Source organism: Sesamum indicum, linkage group LG9, assembly GCF_026168435.1.
Source record: "Sesamum indicum cultivar Baizhima isolate 11 linkage group LG9, ASM2616843v1, whole genome shotgun sequence".
Taxonomy (NCBI): Eukaryota; Viridiplantae; Streptophyta; class Magnoliopsida; order Lamiales; family Pedaliaceae; genus Sesamum; species Sesamum indicum.
This window is the reverse complement of record NC_142665.1, coordinates 23,124,934-23,148,540: the sequence shown is the minus strand read 5'-3', so window position 1 is coordinate 23,148,540 and position 23,607 is coordinate 23,124,934. Positions and strand designations below refer to the sequence as shown.

The 23,607-nt window shown below is 35.9% G+C and overlaps 3 protein-coding genes across 5 annotated transcripts; 1 reads left to right on the top strand and 2 right to left on the bottom strand.

Annotated features, from left to right (window-relative positions):
- Nucleotides 1-124: 124 nt before the first annotated feature.
- Nucleotides 125-4,707, bottom strand: LOC105177696 (hydroxyproline-rich glycoprotein family protein). 2 transcript variants are annotated; one of them, XM_088885105.1, is made up of 6 exons: nt 4,178-4,707; nt 3,970-4,084; nt 2,939-3,412; nt 1,640-2,141; nt 1,205-1,245; nt 125-672 (listed from the first exon to the last, which is right to left on the bottom strand). In XM_088885105.1, the coding sequence occupies exons 1-6, from the start codon at nt 4,477-4,479 to the stop codon at nt 640-642; spliced, it is 1,467 nt and encodes a 488-aa protein (XP_088741231.1). In that variant the 5' UTR covers nt 4,480-4,707; the 3' UTR covers nt 125-639. The 2 variants fall into 2 exon arrangements, with proteins under 2 accessions (XP_088741231.1, XP_011099233.2); XM_011100931.3 differs by having other exon boundaries at nt 125-675; nt 4,178-4,706.
- Nucleotides 4,708-8,763: 4,056 nt separating this feature from the next.
- LOC105177758 (dof zinc finger protein DOF3.4) lies at nt 8,764-9,824 on the bottom strand. The gene has a single exon (XM_011101004.3). It carries the CDS (start codon nt 9,657-9,659, stop codon nt 8,958-8,960), a length of 702 nt encoding a protein of 233 aa, XP_011099306.1. The 5' UTR covers nt 9,660-9,824; the 3' UTR covers nt 8,764-8,957.
- Nucleotides 9,825-15,892: 6,068 nt separating this feature from the next.
- On the top strand, nt 15,893-19,196 carry LOC105177697 (uncharacterized). Of its 2 annotated transcripts, XM_011100932.3 has the most exons (5): nt 15,894-16,344; nt 16,810-17,115; nt 17,708-17,791; nt 17,979-18,108; nt 18,199-19,196. In XM_011100932.3, the coding sequence occupies exons 1-5, from the start codon at nt 16,055-16,057 to the stop codon at nt 18,976-18,978; spliced, it is 1,590 nt and encodes a 529-aa protein (XP_011099234.1). In that variant the 5' UTR covers nt 15,894-16,054; the 3' UTR covers nt 18,979-19,196. The 2 variants fall into 2 exon arrangements, with proteins under 2 accessions (XP_011099235.1, XP_011099234.1); XM_011100933.3 differs by lacking the exon at nt 17,708-17,791 and having other exon boundaries at nt 15,893-16,344.
- Nucleotides 19,197-23,607: the final 4,411 nt, after the last annotated feature.

Below are 23,607 nucleotides of genomic sequence, written 5' to 3'. Positions count from 1 at the left end.
TGCAGCGATTCTGATGTTGTCATGATAAAAACAACAGTAAAAAAGTTGCATGGCCTTGTCAGCCGGCCAAAAATTTAATCTCCCCATAAAATCCCAATATCATGAAAAAGGTAATAACAACAAATGCTACAAAAATAAAATGATGTATTTAGTGGAGAGACAACAATTACAGCGCAAAGAGTTCCTTGCATGTTAGCACCAAACTAGAATAGAATAAAGCTCGAGGGTTGACGAATTAGAATCTTTTGAGCAACTGGATACAGATATTATTCAGTAAATCAACAAGTACAAGATCTACACCTAGGAGAATACTAGAGGTTGTTACACACTGCTAAAACTGAGATCCTTTTCAGGATGCATCTGTTGCAGTAAAAAGAAAATCAAAAGAAATCAAGAAACAGAAAGCTGAAGTTCAGCAAATGCAAATTGTAGTTTCGTCAGAATATCTGCACTAGCGGAAACATTTCAGCAACAGCATTCAGAAATCACGGGTGCAAGAAGTCCCCAAATGGCTATCACTTGCGGCCATTGCAAGATTTTAAGTTCATCTTACATTTCAGCAAATCATGCATAAAATTATGCTCCATTTGGATCGAAGAGACAGGCCGGATAGTGAAAGTAATGATTCTTTTTCACTGACTAACGACGTCCAGTGCGACTTTTTGCCCTTGCCTTCTGCAGGACAAATGGAGATGTAACAGTGTTCAAAAATCACTCAAGCAATGCATACAAATCAAAGAACAAGGGTGGGGATAAAGAAAGAATCAAGTTAATAATACTAGCGCAAGATCGTTCCTTAAAAAGTGGTTAAGATCAATTAATTAAGAAAGTACACCAAGCTTGAAAACTTTTTTCAGTTCATAAAACCTGAAGTTCACTTCAAGCTCAACTTGATTAGAAGATGATAATGTGTGTTAAAATAAATTTCATTTCGTAAAAGCTGAAGTTCACTTCTAGCTCGACAGTTACTCGGCACAATTAAAGCGTCATTTAAGCTCAACTAATTTCACATGAAACTAAGTTGGAGTACTTGATAAAAAATCAAAACAAACTTGAACTACTCAACTCAATTCTTTTACACCTCTAACATGAAGAAATATTATTGTGCAGCTACAGTTCTGATATTCAGGAAACAATCTATGCATGTTGCGGAAAAAGGGAAAAGACAAGAGGAGCTTGTTGAAAAAAATTCAAGTTCACTCACTGAGACAGTCCCGAAGCTTGCTCCTGATCCTGTTGCAGCTCCTATTCACAAAATAAAGAGTAAAATGAAAATGTGTATGCAGAAAAAACATGACATGTGGCAATAATATTCGGTGCAAAAGTGAGTTCATTTGCAATGAACCTATAGCATCTCGACTTGGAATTAGCTGACAAAAGATGTCCAGTCTATGCAATAAGAGATATTGGTGACTACCTATGGAAACATCCCATAAAAATTTCAAATATCAAGGTTGCTACATGGGCCTAGGATAACAAACAGGTTTCTAGCAATTACAACTGAATGCAAAAGGGACTCAGTTTCTTCTTGTTTTTTATTTTTTTGCCTTCTCTTTTTTGATGTTTTCTTTTTTTATCCTTTTTTGTTTAATCTCAACAGCATAGTTAATACATGAAATTCATATCATAAATTAACTACCTGTACCAAAAGGTGTTGAAAAGGTGGAAACTCCAGAAGCAGGGGTTGGACTAAACAAGGGAGTGGAAATGCCAAAAGCAGATGTTGAGGCAGACAATGAACTAAAAGGTGATGACTGATGAGTAGCAGCAGTTCCTAACAATGATGTTAGTGGAGCAGCAGCAGTGGGCGTAGAGAACAGAGAAGGAGTTGATGAGGCAGCAGCAGGAGTAGAAAAGAGTGAGGATCCACTTCCACTTGAGGCTGATACAATGGCAGGTGTACTTGCTGCTGTTGATGTTCCAGGTGCTGCTGAGATGGCAAAGGGTCCAGTACCTTGACCTGTTGACAGCGAAGCTGCAGGTAAATGTAAAGTTGGGTGAACCCGTCGAGCCGCAGCCTCCTGTTTAGCTGTTTCCCGCCGATCAGCCTCAAGAAACGGATCATTTCCATCCCCTCGATGGCGTTGATCAGCAAGATATGCTGTCTTCATGGATTCAAGGTACTGATGAATGCTTTCCACCTACACAATCATTAGTGATAGCAAACCATTAGCAACATAAGGAAGCAAGCGCAAACATTTGGCCGTGCATCAGGCATGCAACCAAAACAAGTCCGTAATCAAAAAATAAGGGTGAAACAAAAGTGACACAACATAACAAACCAAAACTTCAAAATAGCCAAAAAAAAAATGATAATTCAAATAGTGTTTCTAAGTATAACAGATCATTATTATTTGAGAAATCCAGAAAACAGATTACATGATGGAGAATAGGGTCCAACCAGCCTTCAAATTTGTTGACTAGGAGAAACTAACATGTAAACTTGACAAGCACAGATTGCTAACAAATCAGGTAAAAAGTTCAAGCGAAAAGGAAAGGTGGTCTGAAATGCAAAAGGTGTGTGTGTGTCCATTCCACTTTGGCAGAGTGAACAAGAATTCCGAACTCCCCACGCCTCTCAACACATCAAACTTGTCAACAACTATTATGTTCAGATTTATTCTTCCAAAAAATGAGTGTGTGAATTCATCTAGTGTGGTCCAAGTGTAGCTATGATGTAGATATGGCCCCAGTTTCAAAATGAAAGATGCAATCAATGGAAAAAATTCAAGCAAATAAGACTCAGCACCTTACAGGGATAGTATCTATTAGTCAGAGTACGTCTCAAAGTCATACCAGAAAATGACAGAAAAGTTGTAACAGCTATATACATCCTCTTAACAGCCATGACCAAGGAACCCAAAGGCCAGACTGATAGGAATTATGACATGATACGCGAAAGCTGCAAACTACACAAAAAGTTAACCTCCTCAATTACCTTTGCTGCAACATGCACAAAAAAGTCATGTACATTTGCCATGACCTTAGGCAGAGATTGCAACAGAGAAGAACTTGGATTGGAAGAGTTCCTTTCAGAGTCTAAAAGCAGCAACTGCTCCAACTCTTCAATCCACTGACGACACTCAGAGAGATACTTCTCAAATCTAGCAACAGTTTGGTGCAGAAAGGGAGATGGCTTCTTCGGTAGTCCGCTGTAGAAATCAATTATTGGCACCATAGAGTTTGCATCAGGTTGACTACCGGATGTTTGAGTAGTAGTTGCTCCTGAAGGCTGGGAAGGTGCAGTGGTGCTTGCTGCACCAGTTTTATTTTGGTGCAGAAACCTGGGTCGTAATATCATAAAAGACCGGACAGCGACTTCTGTATTTCGCAGCATATCTTTCACAACAGTCATTAGCTCTTGTAAAGTTGCCTTCTGTCTTTCCATAGCTATACTAATTCCACCCAGTTCCTAGAAAGTACACCAATTATTTCAGCACGTAAATAACATATCAGTTAAAGTGACAAACATAGTCGGACAAGTTTAAATTTACGCATTATACAGGGTAGCACATCAAAGGGTCATCACCCATCAATTGCAAAAGAAACTATATAAGTGTTACCTGAAAACCTAACTGGCTATGCAAGAAAAATCTTTGATAAACAGTTTATCAAGCTATAAAACCTCAGGATGAATTCCAGAGAACTGATAAGAGAAGAAACTTAAAAAATTTTAACAGAAAACCAACCAAACATGCAAGAAAAATATTCCAACATAGTTTATCGAGCTATAAAATTCCCAGCACAAACATAACAAAGATAAATGGCGAGGAAACTTTGAACAAGTACCGAAGTTGATTTCTTTAACAAATATCATGACTCCTTGATAATCTTCACAGACCAATTACCGACAGAATTCCAGTTAAACTGCCATTGTACGCATAACGCAATAGATCAACAGAAACGCAGAAAGCCTTTTAGTTAATTCTTAATGTAAGTTTGCTAAAAAGGTGAAAGCATACTACGAACCTGAACAATATAGCTGGCATCAAGCTCGAATCCATTACTAGAAACTGACGAGTCATAAAGCCTGCTGCATTGATCCAATCGCTGGCTCTCGTCTCTATACTCCAATATTCTCTCCCTACATCGACAGAGAAACTCAATTCCTAGTCAACAAAACGAAAAACAAATTCAAAAGAAAACCCACCAAAATCAAGAAAAAGAAGAAATTTACTCAATTTGAAGTAGGACTTTTTGCGAATCAGGATGGAGGTCAGCCCATTTGGTACTATAAGTAGCGGGAGTCTTATCGTTTGTAAAAAGATAAAGCTGCGGCTGCGGCTGCGGCTGAGGCTGCGGTTGCTGCGGCTGCGGCTGCGGCTGCTGGAGTTGCAACTGGAAAGGTGATTGCTGTTGCTGTTGTTGTTGTTGTTGCTGCTGCTGCTGCTGTTGGGGTTGGAATCCAGTGGACTGTTGGAACGGAGACTGAAATAGGGATTGCTGTGGCTGCTGCTGTGGAGTGAACGAGAATGACATTGTCGGAGATTATTCACGATTTCTAAGCTCGAAATCTGAATGTTGAAGCTTTTCCTAAGATTTTCATCAAATAAAGAGTGCTGGGACGAAATTCAGGATGCAGAATTCAGGTTTGGAAAAAGAAAAACCCTTTCTTTCCAACTTCAAAGTTCAAAACCCTAAAATGAGAGAGAGAAGAGAAAAAGGCGCCATCTATCGTATGGGGGAATTAGAAGTAAAAAAGTTAAAATTTAGGAACTTAATTGAAAATGCTCTGAAAATAACTTCTCAATTTAGAAGGTCAAAACGCATGAAATCCCCTTTTATTTAAAAACTCAGATAAAATTTGCACTATATTTTAAAAATAAATTAAAAAAATTTTTTATATTTTTAAGCGTGACTTACTTGTCCTTCGTCATTAAATTGACCTAACTGAGTTGATCTTTTTATCAAATAATTGTTACACCCTTATCAATTATATATTATTACTTATTCTAATGATTATTAGATATTTTTTGGATTATATAAGAGTCACGAGATCTTATAAATTAATCTCAAATATTAAATTTTAAATTTCTAGAAAAACAAAAGAGTTAAATTAAATTAATTTAAATATATATTATAAAAAAATAAATTGAATAAAATTAATCCTCTCCCTCGTTGATGTTCCTACCTCTAGCCATTGGACCCTCGTCCACCCACCCGATGCCCCACAAAGAAGGGTTGCCATCGCCCCTTAATTTGGGCGACAATGATCGTCTAGAAGAACACTAAAGGAGTTGACATGTAATATCACCCTCAATCTACGTGAGCGATCGCTCTCAGTTTGGGCGACAATGATCGCCTAGAAGAACATTAAGACCGTGTTTACTTGATGGGACAAGATATACTTACCTGGGATTGATTTGGAACAACAAAGCAGATTGTCCCGAATGGTACAGACTACACATACGTTTACTAGGGCATACACAATCTGGATTAAGTGGGATTATTTAACTGTGAAATTACTTTCTTGTACCCTTGAATTTGAAATTTCACCCTTGGTCAACCTTGTGAAATTCTCTCCCTTCTCACTAGTATTGTATGAAATTTACCCACACTAACTCAACTACCACCAACCACCACCAAACTACCATTTGTTTTGCCTCACCATCACCGGATTTTGACAGCCCACCATCACCTCCATTGCGGCGCCGCCGGTCGGTCGCCGTAAATTCTGACTGGCGCGTGCCTCAACACGTGCACCACCATCAATTGCGTCTCGGAAAGACCGTCACAACCATGTCATAAGTACCATGAACCGATGCCGGAAGCGCCCTCACGTGCCACCCAAAGTCGACGAAATCGCCCCCTTTTTTGTCGGAATCTTTTCTTTAAGATTTCGTCATCGTCCCAACGAATTTCTGGGCATATCATTGGAACCCTCTCACCAAGACGAATATTTTCATACCATCAATTTGGATTTTTATTGATCGAAAAGAGTGGGCTCTGACCACGAAATCTGAACGGTTTTTGCCTTGATTCATCGCGTGTTCAGACGAATTACCGTCATTAGATTCGCCTCGTCGTGGCGGTTCTAACGCGACCACCCTCGCCCATTTTCATCAAGGATTGGCTTAGATTCGAACAATTTCCTTCTCGCGCCGAAGCTGAAACTTTCGTGCCACCACTGCGCCACCGTTCGAACGAATCACAATCTTAAACCACCAGTGTTCAAATCCTTTTGTTCAAACCAATTGGGGTTTCTGCATGAGTCTTCATTGATTTTTCCTTTTTCTGTAACAAGTCTTCCTCTGTTTCATTCGTAAGACCTGTACCCAAGTGAAGATGATTATCTCTAGGAGGAAGAGGTTCTTTGCAACCAAATTAGAGGTAAATTAGGCAAAGAAAAATGAAAGAATCTTTCAAACTGAACGGGATAATTAAATCCACCCTTGGAGGCCAGATTTTAATCCAGCAAATATTACAGCATAGTGTTGGGCCCTGGTAAAAGTACCAGGTCGCACATTTTGCAAGTAAAGAGACTAATGACCCTAATTAGCCCGAATGTACTGCATATTCCCATCTGGTAAACACGACCTAAAGGAGTTGACATGTGATCTCACCCCCAATCTATGTGGGCGATTGCCCTCAATTTGGGTGTGCCGTCGCCTATAATTTTTTATCTTTTTAATTTTTAAATTTAAAAATAATTAAAATTTTAAGTTTAAATATTATTAATAGTAAGTAAATATCGTTTACTTAAATATTTTAAATTAAATAATTATTTAAATTGGTTAATAATGCATAATTTTTAGGATAAATTAAAATTTTGCCATCTGAATTATGTCGTTTACAGTTTGGTATCTAAACTTTTTCTTTATGTCAACTTATCATCTCAACTTTGTGAAATTTTCACTTTACCATATATGATTATTTTGTTGCTAATTTTTTTAATTGAAAAACATCACATGCTGTGTATATGTGAAAAATATCACATCACATAATTCTTAAATATCACATGTGCATTACATGTGATTTTTTAGACAAAAACTTGATAAAAAAATATTATAAATGGCAAAGTGAAAATTTCGTAAAGTTGAGATGGTAGATTGACACAAAGAAAAAAAAGTTTAAATGTCAAAATATAAAAACGGTTATAATTCGGATGTCAAAATATAATTTATCCTAATTTTTATAATTAATTGACATTTGTATTTGTACATATATTTAAATTTAATAAATGAATTTAGTATATTAATTTATGTACTATTATTTAATTTAATTTGTTAACTTAAGTTATAAAATTTAAAAAGATATATATATACTTTTTTGGTAATTTTAGATAAATATATTTAAGAACAAAATTATTTTTTTGGTAAGGAGATATGAAAATGCAAAAGAAAAAAAAAACTCAAGAGAAGCTTAAATATAAGTCAATTTGACCAAGTCTGTTATATAAACTAGCCGTTGTGGCATGCGCCTTCTGCATGTATGTAATATTTTTTTTTATATTTAAAATATATTATAGATAAAAAAAACATCAAATATATTATTTGGGTAGTTAAATTAATGTAAAACTTATGAAGTTGAATAAATTAGTTATTCTATCAATTAAAAGATATTTTTGGCATTAGAAAGAAATAATGCAGTTTTGTCAAAATCGCCACTTTGTGCCTATAACACCTATCTTTATAATTATCTAGATAACAAGAGGCATTTTTGTGAAAATGCTAAAGAAAAAAGTCCAAAGATTAAAAAAGACACGCTCAAGTACACATTTGGCCCGTGCACTTCACATTTTGTTAGTTCATAACGGAATGGGAATTTGTGCTGAGTTTATTAAAATATGAAATGCTTTTAGTCTATTTTTAAAATACAACAGATTTTTTAACTATTTCGCGAAAATATAAGGGATAAAATGAAATTTAGCAATTTAAACCAAAGAAAATGGGTAATTTGCACTTTGTACTTATATCTAGTCGTTGTGACACGTTATTTCTGCGTATATATAACGAATAATATTTTACGTTTTAAAATATATTATAAATAAGAATAAAATATATTAATTGGACAATTAAATTAATGTATAACTTAGAAATTTGGATAAGTTGGTTATGTTATCAATTGAATGGTATTTTTGGCCATATAAAAAATTAGTGCAATAGTGTCAAAACCGTTATTTTGTGTGTATAACACCTATTTTATCTATAATTGTATTGAGAATAAAGGGCATTTTTGTCAAAATAGTAAAAAAAGTCCAAAGACGCAAAAAAAGTACACCCAAGCGGATATACCTTATGTTATTTTATAAACGGAATGATGGTTTTGCTCCGAGTTTATTAAAAAAGGGGAAATTTTTTAGCTTATTTTTAAATTACGAGATGTTTTAGCTATTTTGCAAAAATATATGGGGAAAATGAAGTTTAGCACATTTTAAACCAAATAAAAAGGGTAATTTGCACTTTGCACCCTGAAAATAGGGTTGATAGGCACTTTGCATCCAAAAAAGAAAAAAATGGCAATTTGCTCCCTGGGGACAAAATGCACTTTTTAACCTTTATTGACCAAATCACTTACCGTTGTAGGGGCTCTTTTGTCAAAGAAAATGGCTCTCCACCCTTATGGTTGTTATTATTATTTGATATATTTCGAAGAGTTAATTGATGCATAATATGTGATTTAATTCATATTGGAAACAAAGATTAAAGCTGGTTCTGCGGGTCTGTTATGGGGCTGGAACCCGCTAAAGAGACGACACTGTCGTTGGCTCTTATATAAAGGCTTGATTGTCGCAATTCTACTGAAGAAATGTATGGCTAGAAATTAACAAAGAAAGGTAAAATGTATTACCACAAGGTTGGGGGCATTTGCACACTTGTACTAATAGTGGGCATGGAGAAGCGCAAAATGCCAAACACGAAAATCTAAGCCGTAAAAACTTCAATTATACTATCCAAGAGGTAAGGCGACTTTAGTCTCAAGATCGGACGAAAATAAAGCCCAAACATTCCACGATTTCATTTCATAAAGCTTCCTGGTGTGGAAATAGCAAGATCTGGCAAAGCGAAACAGTCCCCACCACCAACAAACCCGCCATTCTCGTTCTCCAGCTGCCACGTGTGACCCGCCATGGTTGAACCCCCGGCGTTCACGCTCATTGGGCCATTTTCAACAACCCCCTGAAATGGCCAGACAGCTCTTCCAAGCCCAAAGCCCACGTCGTCAAGCCCAGACCCAATTCCAAGCCCAAACCCACTCAAAGCCAGAAGTCCAGTTCCCTGAGTGCTCAACAACGAAGTAAAACTCCCACACACCTTCGCATCACCCACGAACGGCACGGCACCGCCATGATCGGCTGCGAAAGGGACCAGAAGCTGCGGAGCCGCCGCGGAAAAGCTGCGGAAGTCATGATGAGACGAAGAAAGAACGGTGCTCGCCCCGGGGGTGTTGGTGGTGGTAGCAATAGTAGTGCGGGACCGTTTGGCATTCTTGCGGCTGCCACCGCCGACAGGGACGTCGCGGAGTGTGCCGCTGTGAGTCCAGTAGCGGCGGCATGATTTGCAGAAGTGGCGAGGCTGGGAGAAGTTGTAGTTGTTGTAGTAGCAGAATTTGGTGTTGGTGGAGTCGCAGCGCGGGCAGGGAAGGTGCTCCGGCTCCGAAGGCGGCGCCCCCACTTGGCCGGGCCTCGTACTCTTCCTTTCACTCGGGTCCGTCGCCATCTTTGCTCTTTTCTTTGTTTCTAGCTTCCAGTATATATCCGTTCAGAGAGAAAACACGCAAAGAGAAAAAGTGTGTGCAAATGAGAATGTGGTTTGAGTTTTGGGGCTTGCGACTTACGGGGGTTTTATTATAAAGGGTTAGAGAGAGAAATTAGGATTGGTGTGTCTGAGTTATGAACAGCTTTTTCAGAGGTATTTGTTAAGAGGAATACATATATTCAGTCGGCTGGAAACAGGCTTTGTTTGGGTCGGCTCCCAAATAGATGAATAACTGCGCCTTCTGTAGTGTTGTCTAGAGAAATTATTTGGCTGTTTATCATTTACTTTTAGTTTCTCAAGAAAATTATATTTTTGAGAGCCAAACAAGGAATATCCCAAAATACATGGATTATTATAAAGAACTCAAACATCATTAATTTTGAACATGAGAATGGAAGAGGGGGGGGGTCCATGTGTGGTAATGAGAGAGGTCATCATGCCCAATTATGACACTAAGCTGTAGTGGGCATGTTGCAGCTTCATCACTAAGTGCAAGTGTGATTCTGCATGTAGAGATATGGGGATTGTGATGGTGATACTAGACATATTATATTGTCTCAGTCAACATTTAATATTCTTAGTCATACTTATCTAGGCATAGTGGGATTTGGTTTGGACTTTTATGTCATTTTTGTCCCTTTAGGATTAGGATTGCACTAATTTAGTAATCACCTAAATCAAGTTTGTTTTTGTTGTGTGAAATAGTCTTGAATTTTATCAATAACATAACTTATCCAATCATATTTAGTCGGGTGAGTCACCAAATTTCTTGTCAAGTTGTGACTTACCAGCACAATAACCATAAAACATAGAGTTTGGGTTCTACATCAATATTATAATATTTAAAGTGGGTAATAAAATTGAGATGGTCTAGTATGATAATTCAATAAAGATGCGCGCTTTGAGTTCTTAGTGCATAGTTGTGTTTCTCCTATTATGTTTCTATTAGTAAGGATAGTTTTTACACATGTTTTTGCTTAGAGCAGGTGAGGTGGCAAGTTAGTTCGATTTTCTCTTCTTTTGTGTATATAAGTCTAATACAAAGCAGTTTTCTTATGTTGTTATTATACGAACATGCAGTGGCCTTTATATTCATTACAACATGTCTTATTATTTGTGATTTTTAATTCGAATTATGAAAAAAATGGTCAGATTTGATGTGATCTGAATCCTTACATGTTTATATATTTTCTGCGTATGTTGAGTTGAAACATATTGAAAATTAAATCAATATTATCCATAACAAGATCGTTGTAGTGTTAGAAAACTCAAAAATTGTGTTGGGATTTTAAATTAGTATATTTTCCAGTTAATTGAATAATAACTCTTTTGTTTGAGTTATTTTGTTGAAAATCAAGTGAAGATTGAATCAAACTAGAACAGATGGGGACAAAGGGGCAAGACGAAAATCAAAGGGACAGAGGCGGGAAGGGCAGAAGAAACAGAAGACACGCCCACACTGTGACCGTGTAAGAACAGGAAAAAGATTGACTGATGGTAAGGTGATTGAATCAGGACAGACAGTATCATGATTGTCGGAGTAGCGTGGGCGAGCAATTATTGGATTGCTTCCCTCCTCCCCGGGACCCGTCGTTTTCTTTCGCTTGGCTTCAGATTCCTCATGCTCTGCACTCTAATTACTTGCCGGATTTCTCGTTCCTATGTTCCCACTGCCTCTCTACTGTGTTCTCTTCCCCACGGCGGACTCCATATTCCCCAACATCACGCCCCTCCGCACCTACATACGCATGTCTCCTGACTTGGTCATGACCCAACATGACTCATTCCCACAATGAGGTCAGGCGCCCGCCAAATCCTACTAATATTAGCTTCTGAGCTAGTAATAATTATTTTAGAGTTCATAAAAATTTTATGTTTCTAAGAGTTGGTGTAATTACTTATTACTTTTTTTTTATAACTAATACTTATAAAGAAGCCTTTGCTCTAAATTTTACATTATTAAAAAAAATTATAATTACATTTCTTTAAAACTAGATATAAACTTAAACAATCAGGTTGTAAAATTTATTTCTGATTCGAGTCGAGATCTTCAGCAATCTGGTGGTAATTTGGTAGTTACTTAGAGTAGGGACCAAATGAGTATCTCGATCTAGACAATTAAGGTTGATATGCATGCAAAAATGTTAGGCTAGTCAAGGTAATCCTCAATTAAAAACTTTTAAAAATTAAGTCAGTTTAGAATTTAAGATTATAGGGATCGAGATGCGATATGATAACAACACATACATACCTACCAAATGGACCCTTCATATATTTGTAGAGGTTTATGTGTCAGAGACTGTACTGGTCACGTATTCAATAAATTATATTCAGCAGATAAGTTACAAATTAATGACTAACAATTCAAGTCATTGGGTCAAATGGGTCGAACTCGAACCAATCCACTCAAAAACATACAGACCCTGGAGTGATTTGGTACTTTTTCAAATTTGAAAGGTCACTCCCTTTTAGACTTATTTAATGTATTTCCCTATCAATCACCGTGAAGGAGAAAATGTAATGTATATTTTTTGAAAGTATTGAAGTGTATTTGAGATTTTTTTCTATTTTTAGATGAGAAATATTACAATAAACAAATTTTATCTACTCATATGAGATAAAAAATTATCTCACAAGAAAACACAACTTTATATTTAGGGGTGGCAATGGGGCGGCAATGGGGCGGGTTTGGGTGGACCTGAGACTCGTCGAGCCAATTTCGGAAAGGACTCGAGACCTGTCCCGCCCAAGTACAAAACCTGTCGGGGCGGGTCTAACTTGATAGACCCAATTTTTTATTATTTTTAATTATTATATATATATATCAAAGAAAATTTAAGATATCAATTATAAATAAAATAGTTCATGGCTTAACTCAAATATTCAAATTCAAAAAATAAATTCTCAATTATAAATTAATTATTCATAAAATCAATCCAAACAATTTATAGCAATTATACATTACTAACAACTTTTTCATATTCATCCTCGTTAAGTATTGTAGGATAATTTTTTAATTTATCAATTGTTGAATAAATACCTAACAATAAACAAATAAAATAATATAATATTTTATTAGTATTTATTCTATCAAAATAAAGTAAAATAATATATATTATGTATTAAACAATTAAACCGCTACCTGTAACTTTTTGGACCCAGATCTGCCCCATTAGAGGCGGGTCTGGAGCGGATTGAGTCTAATTGTTACCCCTACTTATATCCCCGCCATCCTCGAAACTCAAATATTAGCATCGCAACCAAGTTTCTAATTTGTTGTTTCGTCTTGGGACAATATTTGGATGATGTTGAATAAAGAAATATTCCGTAAGAATTAAGTTCAGCCATAAGAAATAAAATCTACATAACATTTTTATTTATTTAAAGAAGAAAGTGACAACAATAGATTTTGCTAATAACATCATCATCCCTTCTCAACTTTATTCATACCAATTGAGAAACACAGTTGGTGGGGAAACAAGGTGGTTGATGAGTAGCACGCTGGAAGGACCGAGTGAGAGTGGGTGGGTCTGCACACAAGTGTACCATGTACGAGAGGGTCAAGCCCCAGGCCCTCACTGCCGCTGTTAATTAATTTGACTACTGACTGCTGCCCACTCTAATTGTATCAAGTCCTTTTCAGTTTCACACACTAATTGCCTTATATTTCTCCTTATTTGTGTTGTTTTGTTGAATTGTGTTGATTGGCTGCCGAGAAAATTTCGGCAGTGGAGGGTGTTGTTGGCTCCCTGCCTGCGCTCCAGGTCAGGTTGCCTATCTTTTTGTCTTCTTGTCCGAGGAGAATATAGTCCCCTTTTCTCCAGAGAAGAAAAGGATAAAACAAAACAAAAACTCGAGGTACTTGTTCGTGGCTGACTACATTTGGAGTTGTTCCCATTATAGTCCAACAGTTGGAGTATTTCTATTGTCTTGGTAACCATTTTGTACTTATGATCTTCAATTTATGACGGTGTTTTATTTAGAAAAGTTATATATTTAAAATCTTACATAAAATATCAATAATTACAACGTCCGATATTTGTAAGATAGTTTTATGATCATATGCATAAAATGTTTCATATTTACGCATCGAGAATTTGTCTTTTTGGATGATTAGTCGATTATCAACATAGACATTCGAGCTTTTATGCGATCCATGCACCCATTGAGATGACAAAAAGAGATAGTTTAAGTCAATTAAGTCGGCTAATTGTGGGTAAATCACATTGCAAATTTGTGAACGATATTACTTATGTATGAACTAAACAATGAGATGTTTATAATTTTGATCCAACTAGTCACATTAAGATGACATGTGGGATTGTAGGCCGTTGGTCTAAGGAGCATCGTGCCACCAAAATATAAAATTATGTAGTTGGGTTGGTCTGGATTGACCATGCAAAAAAGACGTGGATTCATAAAATATAGAATGATTTTTGCCATTATTAAAAGATATTTTTATCATTTGACACATATATGGATAGATCCCACATCACCAATGATGTTGAAATAATCAATCGGAATATTTGTAATGAGCTTGTTCACCAACACATATAGTCTCTCAAATCTTTGACCATTTAAGAATTAAATAAAAGATTACCCACAAAATGCAAGATTTCATCATAGGATACATTTTGGTGTGTTAATGTGAAAGAGAGATAATTGAACTATTACTATTCTTCAGAATACATTTTTTTTTTCTTGACTTGTTATATTCGTTTTTATGTATATTGTTTTTGTGCACTAAGACTTGTGACTAGCGGCCTCTTGTTTACTCACAAATATTCACCCAATGGCACTCATGATTCCGCCACCACCATCGTACAAGATAGCTCTTCCTTGTTATTCTTCAGGCGAACAATACGAGTATAAAAGTCAATTTCATCACATTTTTGTGCATTCTACCACATGTAGTTTATTCATTGCTGCAAATACCCCTTCTCAATCATATGAGTAGGACATAATTTTCGACGACACAAGATTTTTTTAGCTACACCAAAGAACCAGGTTGAGCTCCTAATCCACTGACCAAGACCTCCACCGTCGGTGGCAACCCCCAATCTTATTCACTAATGAACCACATTATTTTAGGTGCCATTTTTGGAAACTTCGCTTTCGACCTTGAGGATGCAAACAAGATCCTGAGCCCGCAACGTTAGTCCACCAAATGCCGCCTGTGAGGGGATGTGGTAACAATATGGAATGCACCAAAAGGAGGCAGCCTGCCACTCTATGGCCGGTTGCCCCCTCAGCCAGCGTACGATTCTAACACATTGATGGTAATTCCCCAGTCTTATTTACAAGCAAACCATATCAATAAGTAATAGAGAATGGTTATATATTAGGAGACAGTTTAGTAATTTCGACTTTAAAATTATTTTTAAAAATCTCGAATTCAAATTCTAAATGGGTGCACTTGTGTGGAAAAAAAATAAAACAAATAATGAGGAAGTCAGTTAATTCATCCAATCCTTTGTCGCACCAATTCATTAACAAACATGGAAAAAAGAACTCAAAACGATAACATGAACGGTAAGATGCCCCAATTCATTACCAAACATGAAAGAAAGAATTTAAAACAATAACATGAACGATGATCTTACTGATCATGTCTCCTATAGTTCTTCCGTTAGTGTATCGTTGCATGGGATTCCCTCCAGAAGCTTTGCTATTGGGGCAATATTAGGCACAGGCAATTAGGTCATGCAACTCATGTTTGGACAGCTTGATCAAACATATCAGACAACTCAGTTAAACAGGCTGATTAGATGACTTAAGAGTTGATTTACCCTCTTAGGCATATGATTATCACTAATTCAGGGTCTCAAATTACTTTTAAGCTTTACCTTCGATCAATATAAACATATAATCCCTTTTTTTTTTCAAGAACGTGTCTTTTTGCTTCATATATAAACCAAGTTAGCATTCCTTTCTCTGAAAAAAAAATATTTTAAAATTATTAAATTATATATAAATTAAAATATACATCATAAAATTTATGATTAATTATATTCGATTAAATTTTAATTTCCTTGATTAATTGGGAAATTAAAATTTTATTCGAGTTTGGAAACAAGCAGAGTCCAGGCAGACAGCAAGCATCCTTTAATGGGCCGGATTGCAACAATTAATACTAAGTTGGGGCCCCAAATTAAAAGCGACAAATGGGTATTATCGTCGATTCAGCTGCCGCACTAGTCTCAATTTTCCCCCGTCCCGAAGCCCCGTATGGTAATATCGCCAGTTGGTCTCCACTCTCCACAAAAACGCACTACCAATTGACCGTTGGAGACCCCTCCTCGTCTGTAACTTGTCCGAAACTGCAACGTTCGCCTTCCGATCACTCGCGAGCAACAATGGTGACTCAGAGGAGTAGAGCTCCAGAAAATGTTAACATCCTCGGAGAGCAACAGCAACGAGAAACCATGGGGAAAGAGGATGGCGGTGCCCTCCAGCTTTCGGAGTACGAACTGTCTAGAGAAGAGAGAATTAAAGAGAATCGGGAGAGGATGCAAAAGCTTGGGATTGTTGATCTTTCTCTCAAACTCAAGGCTCTCAGACCAACTCCGAACAGAGGCTCTCACCGGAAAACTCCTCAGGTTCACTCCCCGTTGCCTCCTTCTGGCCCCGTCCGCCGCTCCTCCAGGTGCTTCATTTCGCTTACTTCTCCGGTTTTTCAGTATTTTCTCGGCGTTTTCTGTTTATGGGTTTTCAGTTTTATCGTTGTGTAATGCTCTAGGATTCGTTGTCTGAAAATGGGGTTCTCTGGTTCTTGTTGATGTTACTCATTGTTTGTGTTGCCTTTTCCGGCACTATATACTTGTTGTTTCGGAACATTTTCTAACTTATGTCAACAGGAGTTTCCAATTCTTCTTTGACATAAAACGAAATGAGTAAAAGTTGAATGCGGTATTACTGATAGTCGTGTGTTGGAAGGACGAAAGGCCGGATTTTTAGGACCTTCAGTGTAATTAATGAGCACTTGTAAATGTAATGATCGGCTGAGACAAATGCGTACTGATGACCAAAGGAAACTCAACTTTTTCTTGGTTTTCTTGGTCATCCTATAGTAAAATTATCTTTTCTGTTCTTTTTCGGTGGGAAAATATAGGCTACAGAACTCAACACCAGTTAGCTACTGCGAAGAAGTGCATGTCCGAAAGAAAGAAGGATCGTTGAATGATGATGATTTGCTTAGAGAGGTGCGATCAAAACCTGAAATTTATACTAGAGAGGTGGGATCAAAACCTGAAATTTATACTAGAGAGGTGGGATCAAAACCTGAAATTTATACCGAGGAACATGAAAAATTGCTGGGCAGCACTGAAATGAGCTGGACCCTTTTTGTTGATGGATGCGGTAAAGACGGGAAGCGAATTTATGATCCTGTCAGGGGGAAGACTTGCCATCAATGCAGGTCAGCAGCCTTTTCCTCTGATCGTTCTGCTTGTTATTACGTTTTACTATCTGGAATGCCTTATCCAGGATAAGGTTTGGATATCCAGATGTAGTTCTTTTCCTTGTAACTTAACTAGATTGAAATTAACATGAATATGATGTAATTGTTTCCTAGACATTGTGTGTGTGTGACTGAAATTAGACATCCATTTTGTATCAGATTTCTCTCCTAAATTTCAATTTGGATATTCTTGGATGAGAACACTTCTGTAAATCTATAAGGTCATATTGTTTTTCCATAAGCAGATATTTGCAAAGGCCAACTTACGGTATCGATATTGTTTCTAGATTGTTGAGACTGTCGTGCAATTTTAGGGCTGTTCTCACTCGCTTGCACTTTGTTTGTCTTGATATGGTTTTTATTTGAGGTTGACTGATTTATTATTGGGTTACTTTGTTATTTTGTGTATTTCATTGCTGAAGAAACTCCTTAAAACAACCTTGTTGAAATGCATGCAATCATCTATATGTGTGTTACTCTGCAATTTATAACTTCTTCTTCCTCCTCCCGGCATTGCATATTTAAAAGAGATGACTCACTGTTTGATCAGGCAAAAAACTCTTGGTCATAGAACACACTGCAGCAAATGCAAGTTGGTTCAAGGACAGTTCTGTGGAGATTGCTTATATATGAGGTATAACGGAATATGAACATCTCAAATTTCTTTTGGGAACAATTGTTTGTTATAAGCTGGCAAGGAATCTGAATATCATATGGCCTCTCAAAACTGTCTTCTGCTATCTTCAAGAATGTTTTGAATTTATTTTTGGTAAACCTTGAACGGAAACAACCAATTTATCAGAGGACAAACTTTCTTGCAGATATGGGGAGAATGTGCTCGAAGCAAATCAAAATCCCAACTGGATTTGCCCGGTCTGTCGTGGAATTTGCAACTGCAGTTTGTGCAGGCAAGCAAAAGGGTGGCCTCCAACTGGGTCCCTTTACAGGAAGGTAAATCTAGAAACTCTAGTTCACTGGATGGTCTGTTTTCTCCATTTCACAAAGAGCATTAAGAGCTAATTCCAACGCTTTATCTTTCAGATTTCAAATCTTGGCTACAAGTCAGTGGCACATTATCTCATCCAAACACGATGCTCAAACACAGATTCAGATAAAGATTTAGGTACTAAGGTCCCAAATTCTGCTAAGCGATCACTGCCTTTCTCCAACATTGAAGTAGTAAGTAAGGGAGAGGATGACCTTTCTAAAATCAGCAGTGAATATTTTAACACTGATCCTCAGTCTGAATTTGATAAAGAATTTGGTGATATCAAAGTGGCTCCAGAAAGTGGGCCGGAGCCTTTACTGGAGCCTGCTGTTGCCAGTCAGTCGTACGAACAAGTTGAATATTCATTGAGCCCTGAGCCGGAAGAAAATGTTACCGGATGTGACACTGATAAACAAGCCAAACTTTTGGTGGACATTGAGCATGGCAAGAGCAGTATCGAGATGAAAACTACTACAGAACTGAAGAAGGAGCCATTCCTTACTGAACCCAATAATTTCCATAATGGTTTAGTATCTGAAACTCTTGGAAGAGGCAACGACAATGAAATCAAGAAAGAGAACTTAGTTATGGACAACAAGGATCTTGTTGCGTCAGAAACAAGTCCAAAATCCACCAAGAAGCGTGTACTCTGTGAACTACCACCTGATAGCATAGCCGCAAGGTTGAGGCAGAGGCGCAACAAGACTAACAACACAAGCAAGGAGCTGGGGTTGGTGAATACGATCTACACTAAAAGACATGCAGAAGAAACCTCGTCAATATCCAATGAAGACAGCATTGCTAGACGATTGAAGATACAACGGAGGGCATAGATCGATGTTGCTCCTTTATAGACCGGAGCTTTTCTTAATGCTGCGACAAATTCTTTTGACAAGTATAGGGCACCCATGGTAATATTATTTTGGTACTGGCAACTCATTGTTTTGTCGTTGGGGATGCACGTAAATCCAGCATGTTGCCTGAAATCATTCAACTACCTTAGCACATCAGTGTTGGATCCACCACATTGAAAGAAATTGTTTTTGATTAATCTGTTAGTAGACAATTTGCACAATCTTTATGCTGTCTTAGGAAACTCCTTATAGTGTTTGATATCCATCCAGCATGGCAGTATCTTATCTCGAACTTGAAATCTTCGTTTCCTGGAATCTTGAATTTCAAGAAAAATCTTCATTAGTCTCCTGTGTAGCATATAGTATCAGTGAAAATTGATTGGATGTTCTAAGATCCCATTTGGTCCAGACAATAAACCTTTTCATTGAGCCCATCACATGTCTCCTAACCAGTTTTTTCTAACAAGCCCAGCTCAATGACCTTGCTGTCCTATTACATATGTTTCTTGCACTTCATCACAAAAGGATAAATGTGTAAAGGAGAATATCATTGCATTTGACTGACCAAGTAACAAATAGTGGAGTGAATAAGTGCTCATTACCTTGAAAAAGTGAGGTTTACAAAAGAAAACCCCAAAGCAAAAGGGGCATCCACCCATACAAAAGAGACCACCTTCTCCTCAATCACTCTCGTATAGAGTTTGTTCAAATTCAAATTGACATAAAGCACTAAAGTTAGGCTTTCAATGTATATTATTTGCTCCTATAATCATCCCACCATGGAAGAATACCTTTGTGAAACCATATTCATTCAACTCATATACATACCGTTAATTTGTTTTCTCTATGAGCTGAATATATACTAGGCATGTAGCCAACTTCAAGAAATTTATACCTTAAGAAAATCGAACACGAAACATCCCCCAATGAATCGTTCCTCGAAAATTTAATGATGATTGAAGACAAGTCGTTGATCAGACATCCTAGATCAACTTGGTTCCAATTAATGTTGATTTCTTGTTCACATCTTTCTTCGGTATGTAAAATAAAAAAAGAAAAGGCATTTTGATCACTTTGACAAAAGGCTCTTACTAAGAAGGAAAGGGATATAGACTTCACCTCCCCAAACAACTGCTGACAACCAGATAGGATTACTACAAGTTGACCAAAGATTAGAACAAAACCGGGTAACCTTAAGGACTGATTCAATGAATGTATTTGCCCACACAAATCCTTTAAAAACACTCCATAAAATAATGTTATTATATCAACATAAGCACATCATCTCTCGTATACCTAATCCCCCTCTTAATCATTTCTGTTTCCTCTATTTAAAAATGTATATATTTTAATCCTTAATCTTCCTCTTCAAGTCACAGCCACACCAATGTCTCAGAAAGATGTAATTAAAAATGCACTCATCCTTAATGACTTTTTTTCTTTTTTCCAACCACAAACTCTCATACCAAAATGTAATTAGACTTAAAAAGATTTGAAAACCTCTAAATGGCTAAGGAATTCGTTTTACATATGATTCAGTGGTCAAAGTCTAATGTTGCAACGTGGATTGAAGTTTTTTATAAAATGTTTGATACGGCTAAATGTACGTTCTAACATATGTGTCGATTTCCACATAATTAAATCTTGATTTTTGGCAACTCTAAATCAACTATAGAGACTCTGATCAGTACATATGGTGCACCTACAACGTTTGTTGTGGGTTTATAGGGTAGCATCTTTTTTTCTATTTTTTCTTTTATGATTTAAGAAAAATAATTAATTGGGACCATAGGATGCTTTTTTTTCTATTTCACAGGCTGATTGTGAATAAATGCAATAAACGACCACATTATGTGCATTTATTACTGGGCAACGTACTGAAAACGACTCTGAGAGTGAGAGTCACAAGTTCATACTCAAAATCTACTGTAATAAAATAATATCAGGTAAAGATGATAAACTTTTAATGAGAACCTTTTGTAATATGCAGTGTTGTTGAATTTATGAAAATTGCGTTTAGCACCCCAGAAAAACATGAAATTGTGAATGGAGGTCGAATTCCTTAAAGACAGAAAAATAATTCTCCCAAAGTGATGGTGAACCCAAGAACCAACAAGGACAACATGGGAAAAAGTTAGAGAGATGGCATTAATTATGTCTGGCTTTGTGCAATGGGTCCATCTTTTCTTGTACCTCTCTTGTCCTCCTACTTATGACTCTTATATTGAAATTCCTATGTTTTGAATTCTCAAATTTTGCTTATAAAAATTATATTATATTTATTAGTAGCATTACTCGTTTGAAATTATAAGATTTCATCGTAGCTCGAAAGTTTAGATGGTTTCAAATTCGATAAATATTATAGATCAGAATTCTTGAAAAGTTATACAACAACGCAATTGCTATAGCTATAATTTTTCGTAATAGTTAATTACCATAATTAAATATAAAAAATTATAAAAAATACTAATTAATCATGACTTTGCAACGACTTTAACTAAAAATTTTGAAAAATACTAATTAACCGTGGTTCCGCAATGGCTATAACTAAAAATTATGATAAATATTTTGCCATGATGAATATTGATTAATCGTAATCAAAATTTAAATTTTTACATCGATTTTATCTGATTATAATAAATTATATTGATTTATCATGATTTTTAAATCACAATAACTTACCAGGAATAATTCATATTTTTATAATGACATCAAGATAGAATTCAAACACACGTTTCTTATCTTTAAAAGCCATGGAACCATCATGCATTGGTAATTAATATAAGTCTAACATTTGATAAATTGAAAAATTCGAAGTCAAATAATGGATCTTTTCTATCCCAAAAAGTTAAAATTGTAGTCAAAAATTAAAACTTTTTTTCTTCTTTTTCAGTGGGCAGTTTTTGGGGTCTTGAGCCAGAGACTCTACCATCCATCCAAAAGGAATCCTAAGGCAACATATGAAAAATCATTTAGATTTAGTATTAACTGATCAAAGAGTGAGATTTAATCAGAATATTATTTCGAAAATAATAAAATATGGATTTAATTATTAATAAATATAGAAATAAACATTGAGTCTAGCTGGCCCACTATGGCATGCTAATTTTTATAATTGACCTAGTAAAATATAAGGGGATTTGGTGGGGGTCCTGGTGGACTAGGTTGGTGATGGCCCATTCAACTGTTCACCACATTATAAATATTCAGTGACAGTGAAAATTAACTATTTTTTCAAGCATTAGGTGCATCTTTTATTGCCCTTCAATTATAAGATAAAAAAGCTTCTAGCTAGGTTATATGCTATTTTTACATTTAGCATCTTCTCTTGAAATAATATTGCAAATGATATTTCATTCTTGTTAGAAATTATTAGCATGCTGATATGGGAGCCGTACTTTTTTAAACTGTATATCGGCAATATTTGATATGACCTTACACTATAAGATAGATTTATATATTTTTTTATTTCGATCTGATCGATTTGACCAGACCCAATGACGTCACTGCTTATTTATATTATCCACTTCATACTGATGTGATTGGTCCGTATAGCCTAAAGATTGTGAACACATCAACTACCTATGATCCTCCAATTGACTTATCTAACTCTAGAACAAAAATTATTAAGGTCTACTCTATATTCTTTATGGTCTTCATTTTTTAGGACGAACGCTGAAAATTTATCAATATGACATGAAACGAAATACTTAAAAAGTAAATAATTTAACCCAAATAGTTGGTTACTGATTTCACATGACACGTTTTGATTGATATTAGCAAAATGAAAGAGGAGGGAAAAGGGTGATGGAGAGAAATGATGCAGCAAGAGTATTATTAACTGGCTTTTATCTTATTTTATTTTATTTATTATCAGTTAAGAATTCAAAAAGAAATAAATAAATAAAACATGAATATCTTGGAGCATCTCACACTTCTTTATAAAAATAAATATATACATATCTTTGCTGTCTTGTTGTGTTCTAAAATATGAATTAATTAGTTGTCTGAAAATTAGTGGAAGGGTGTGAATTGGTGATGGTTGACTAAAATACCCTATATTAAATAAAAACCAAGTGGAACAATCGAGCACTCAACTTTGGTTTAATATTTCATACCGTTATTTGATTTCATTTGTTTTGTGAGTCTATATATATAATTAATAATAATAATAATGTTGATCCTCACCTACCCCGAAGCCAACGTACACAAAAACCGGAAAACTGTCTAACTTTATAGATATGTCAGAAGTAGATTATTTTTTTGACAACATGATATAGAGGGTTTGTATGAGTCAAATTAAAATGAAAAATACAATAATAATAATAAAAAAGCACGCACTGTATTTTATATGGTAAGATGCTATTTGTTTAGATAGCAAAATTAATTGTAACAATTTTGATAGTAGAGGAAGGGGTAAAATGGGTATATTAATATATGTGCGAAATTTCGGTTTAACTGGATTCCATCAGATTTGTATTAATCACGTAATTTGATTAATCAGACTGGCTTATGTTAATTTTTTAACTGTTTTATGAATAATATATTTTCCTTTTTTCCCCCCTACTAAAATCAACATTTTTGACATAAATTTTTTAATAATCATGA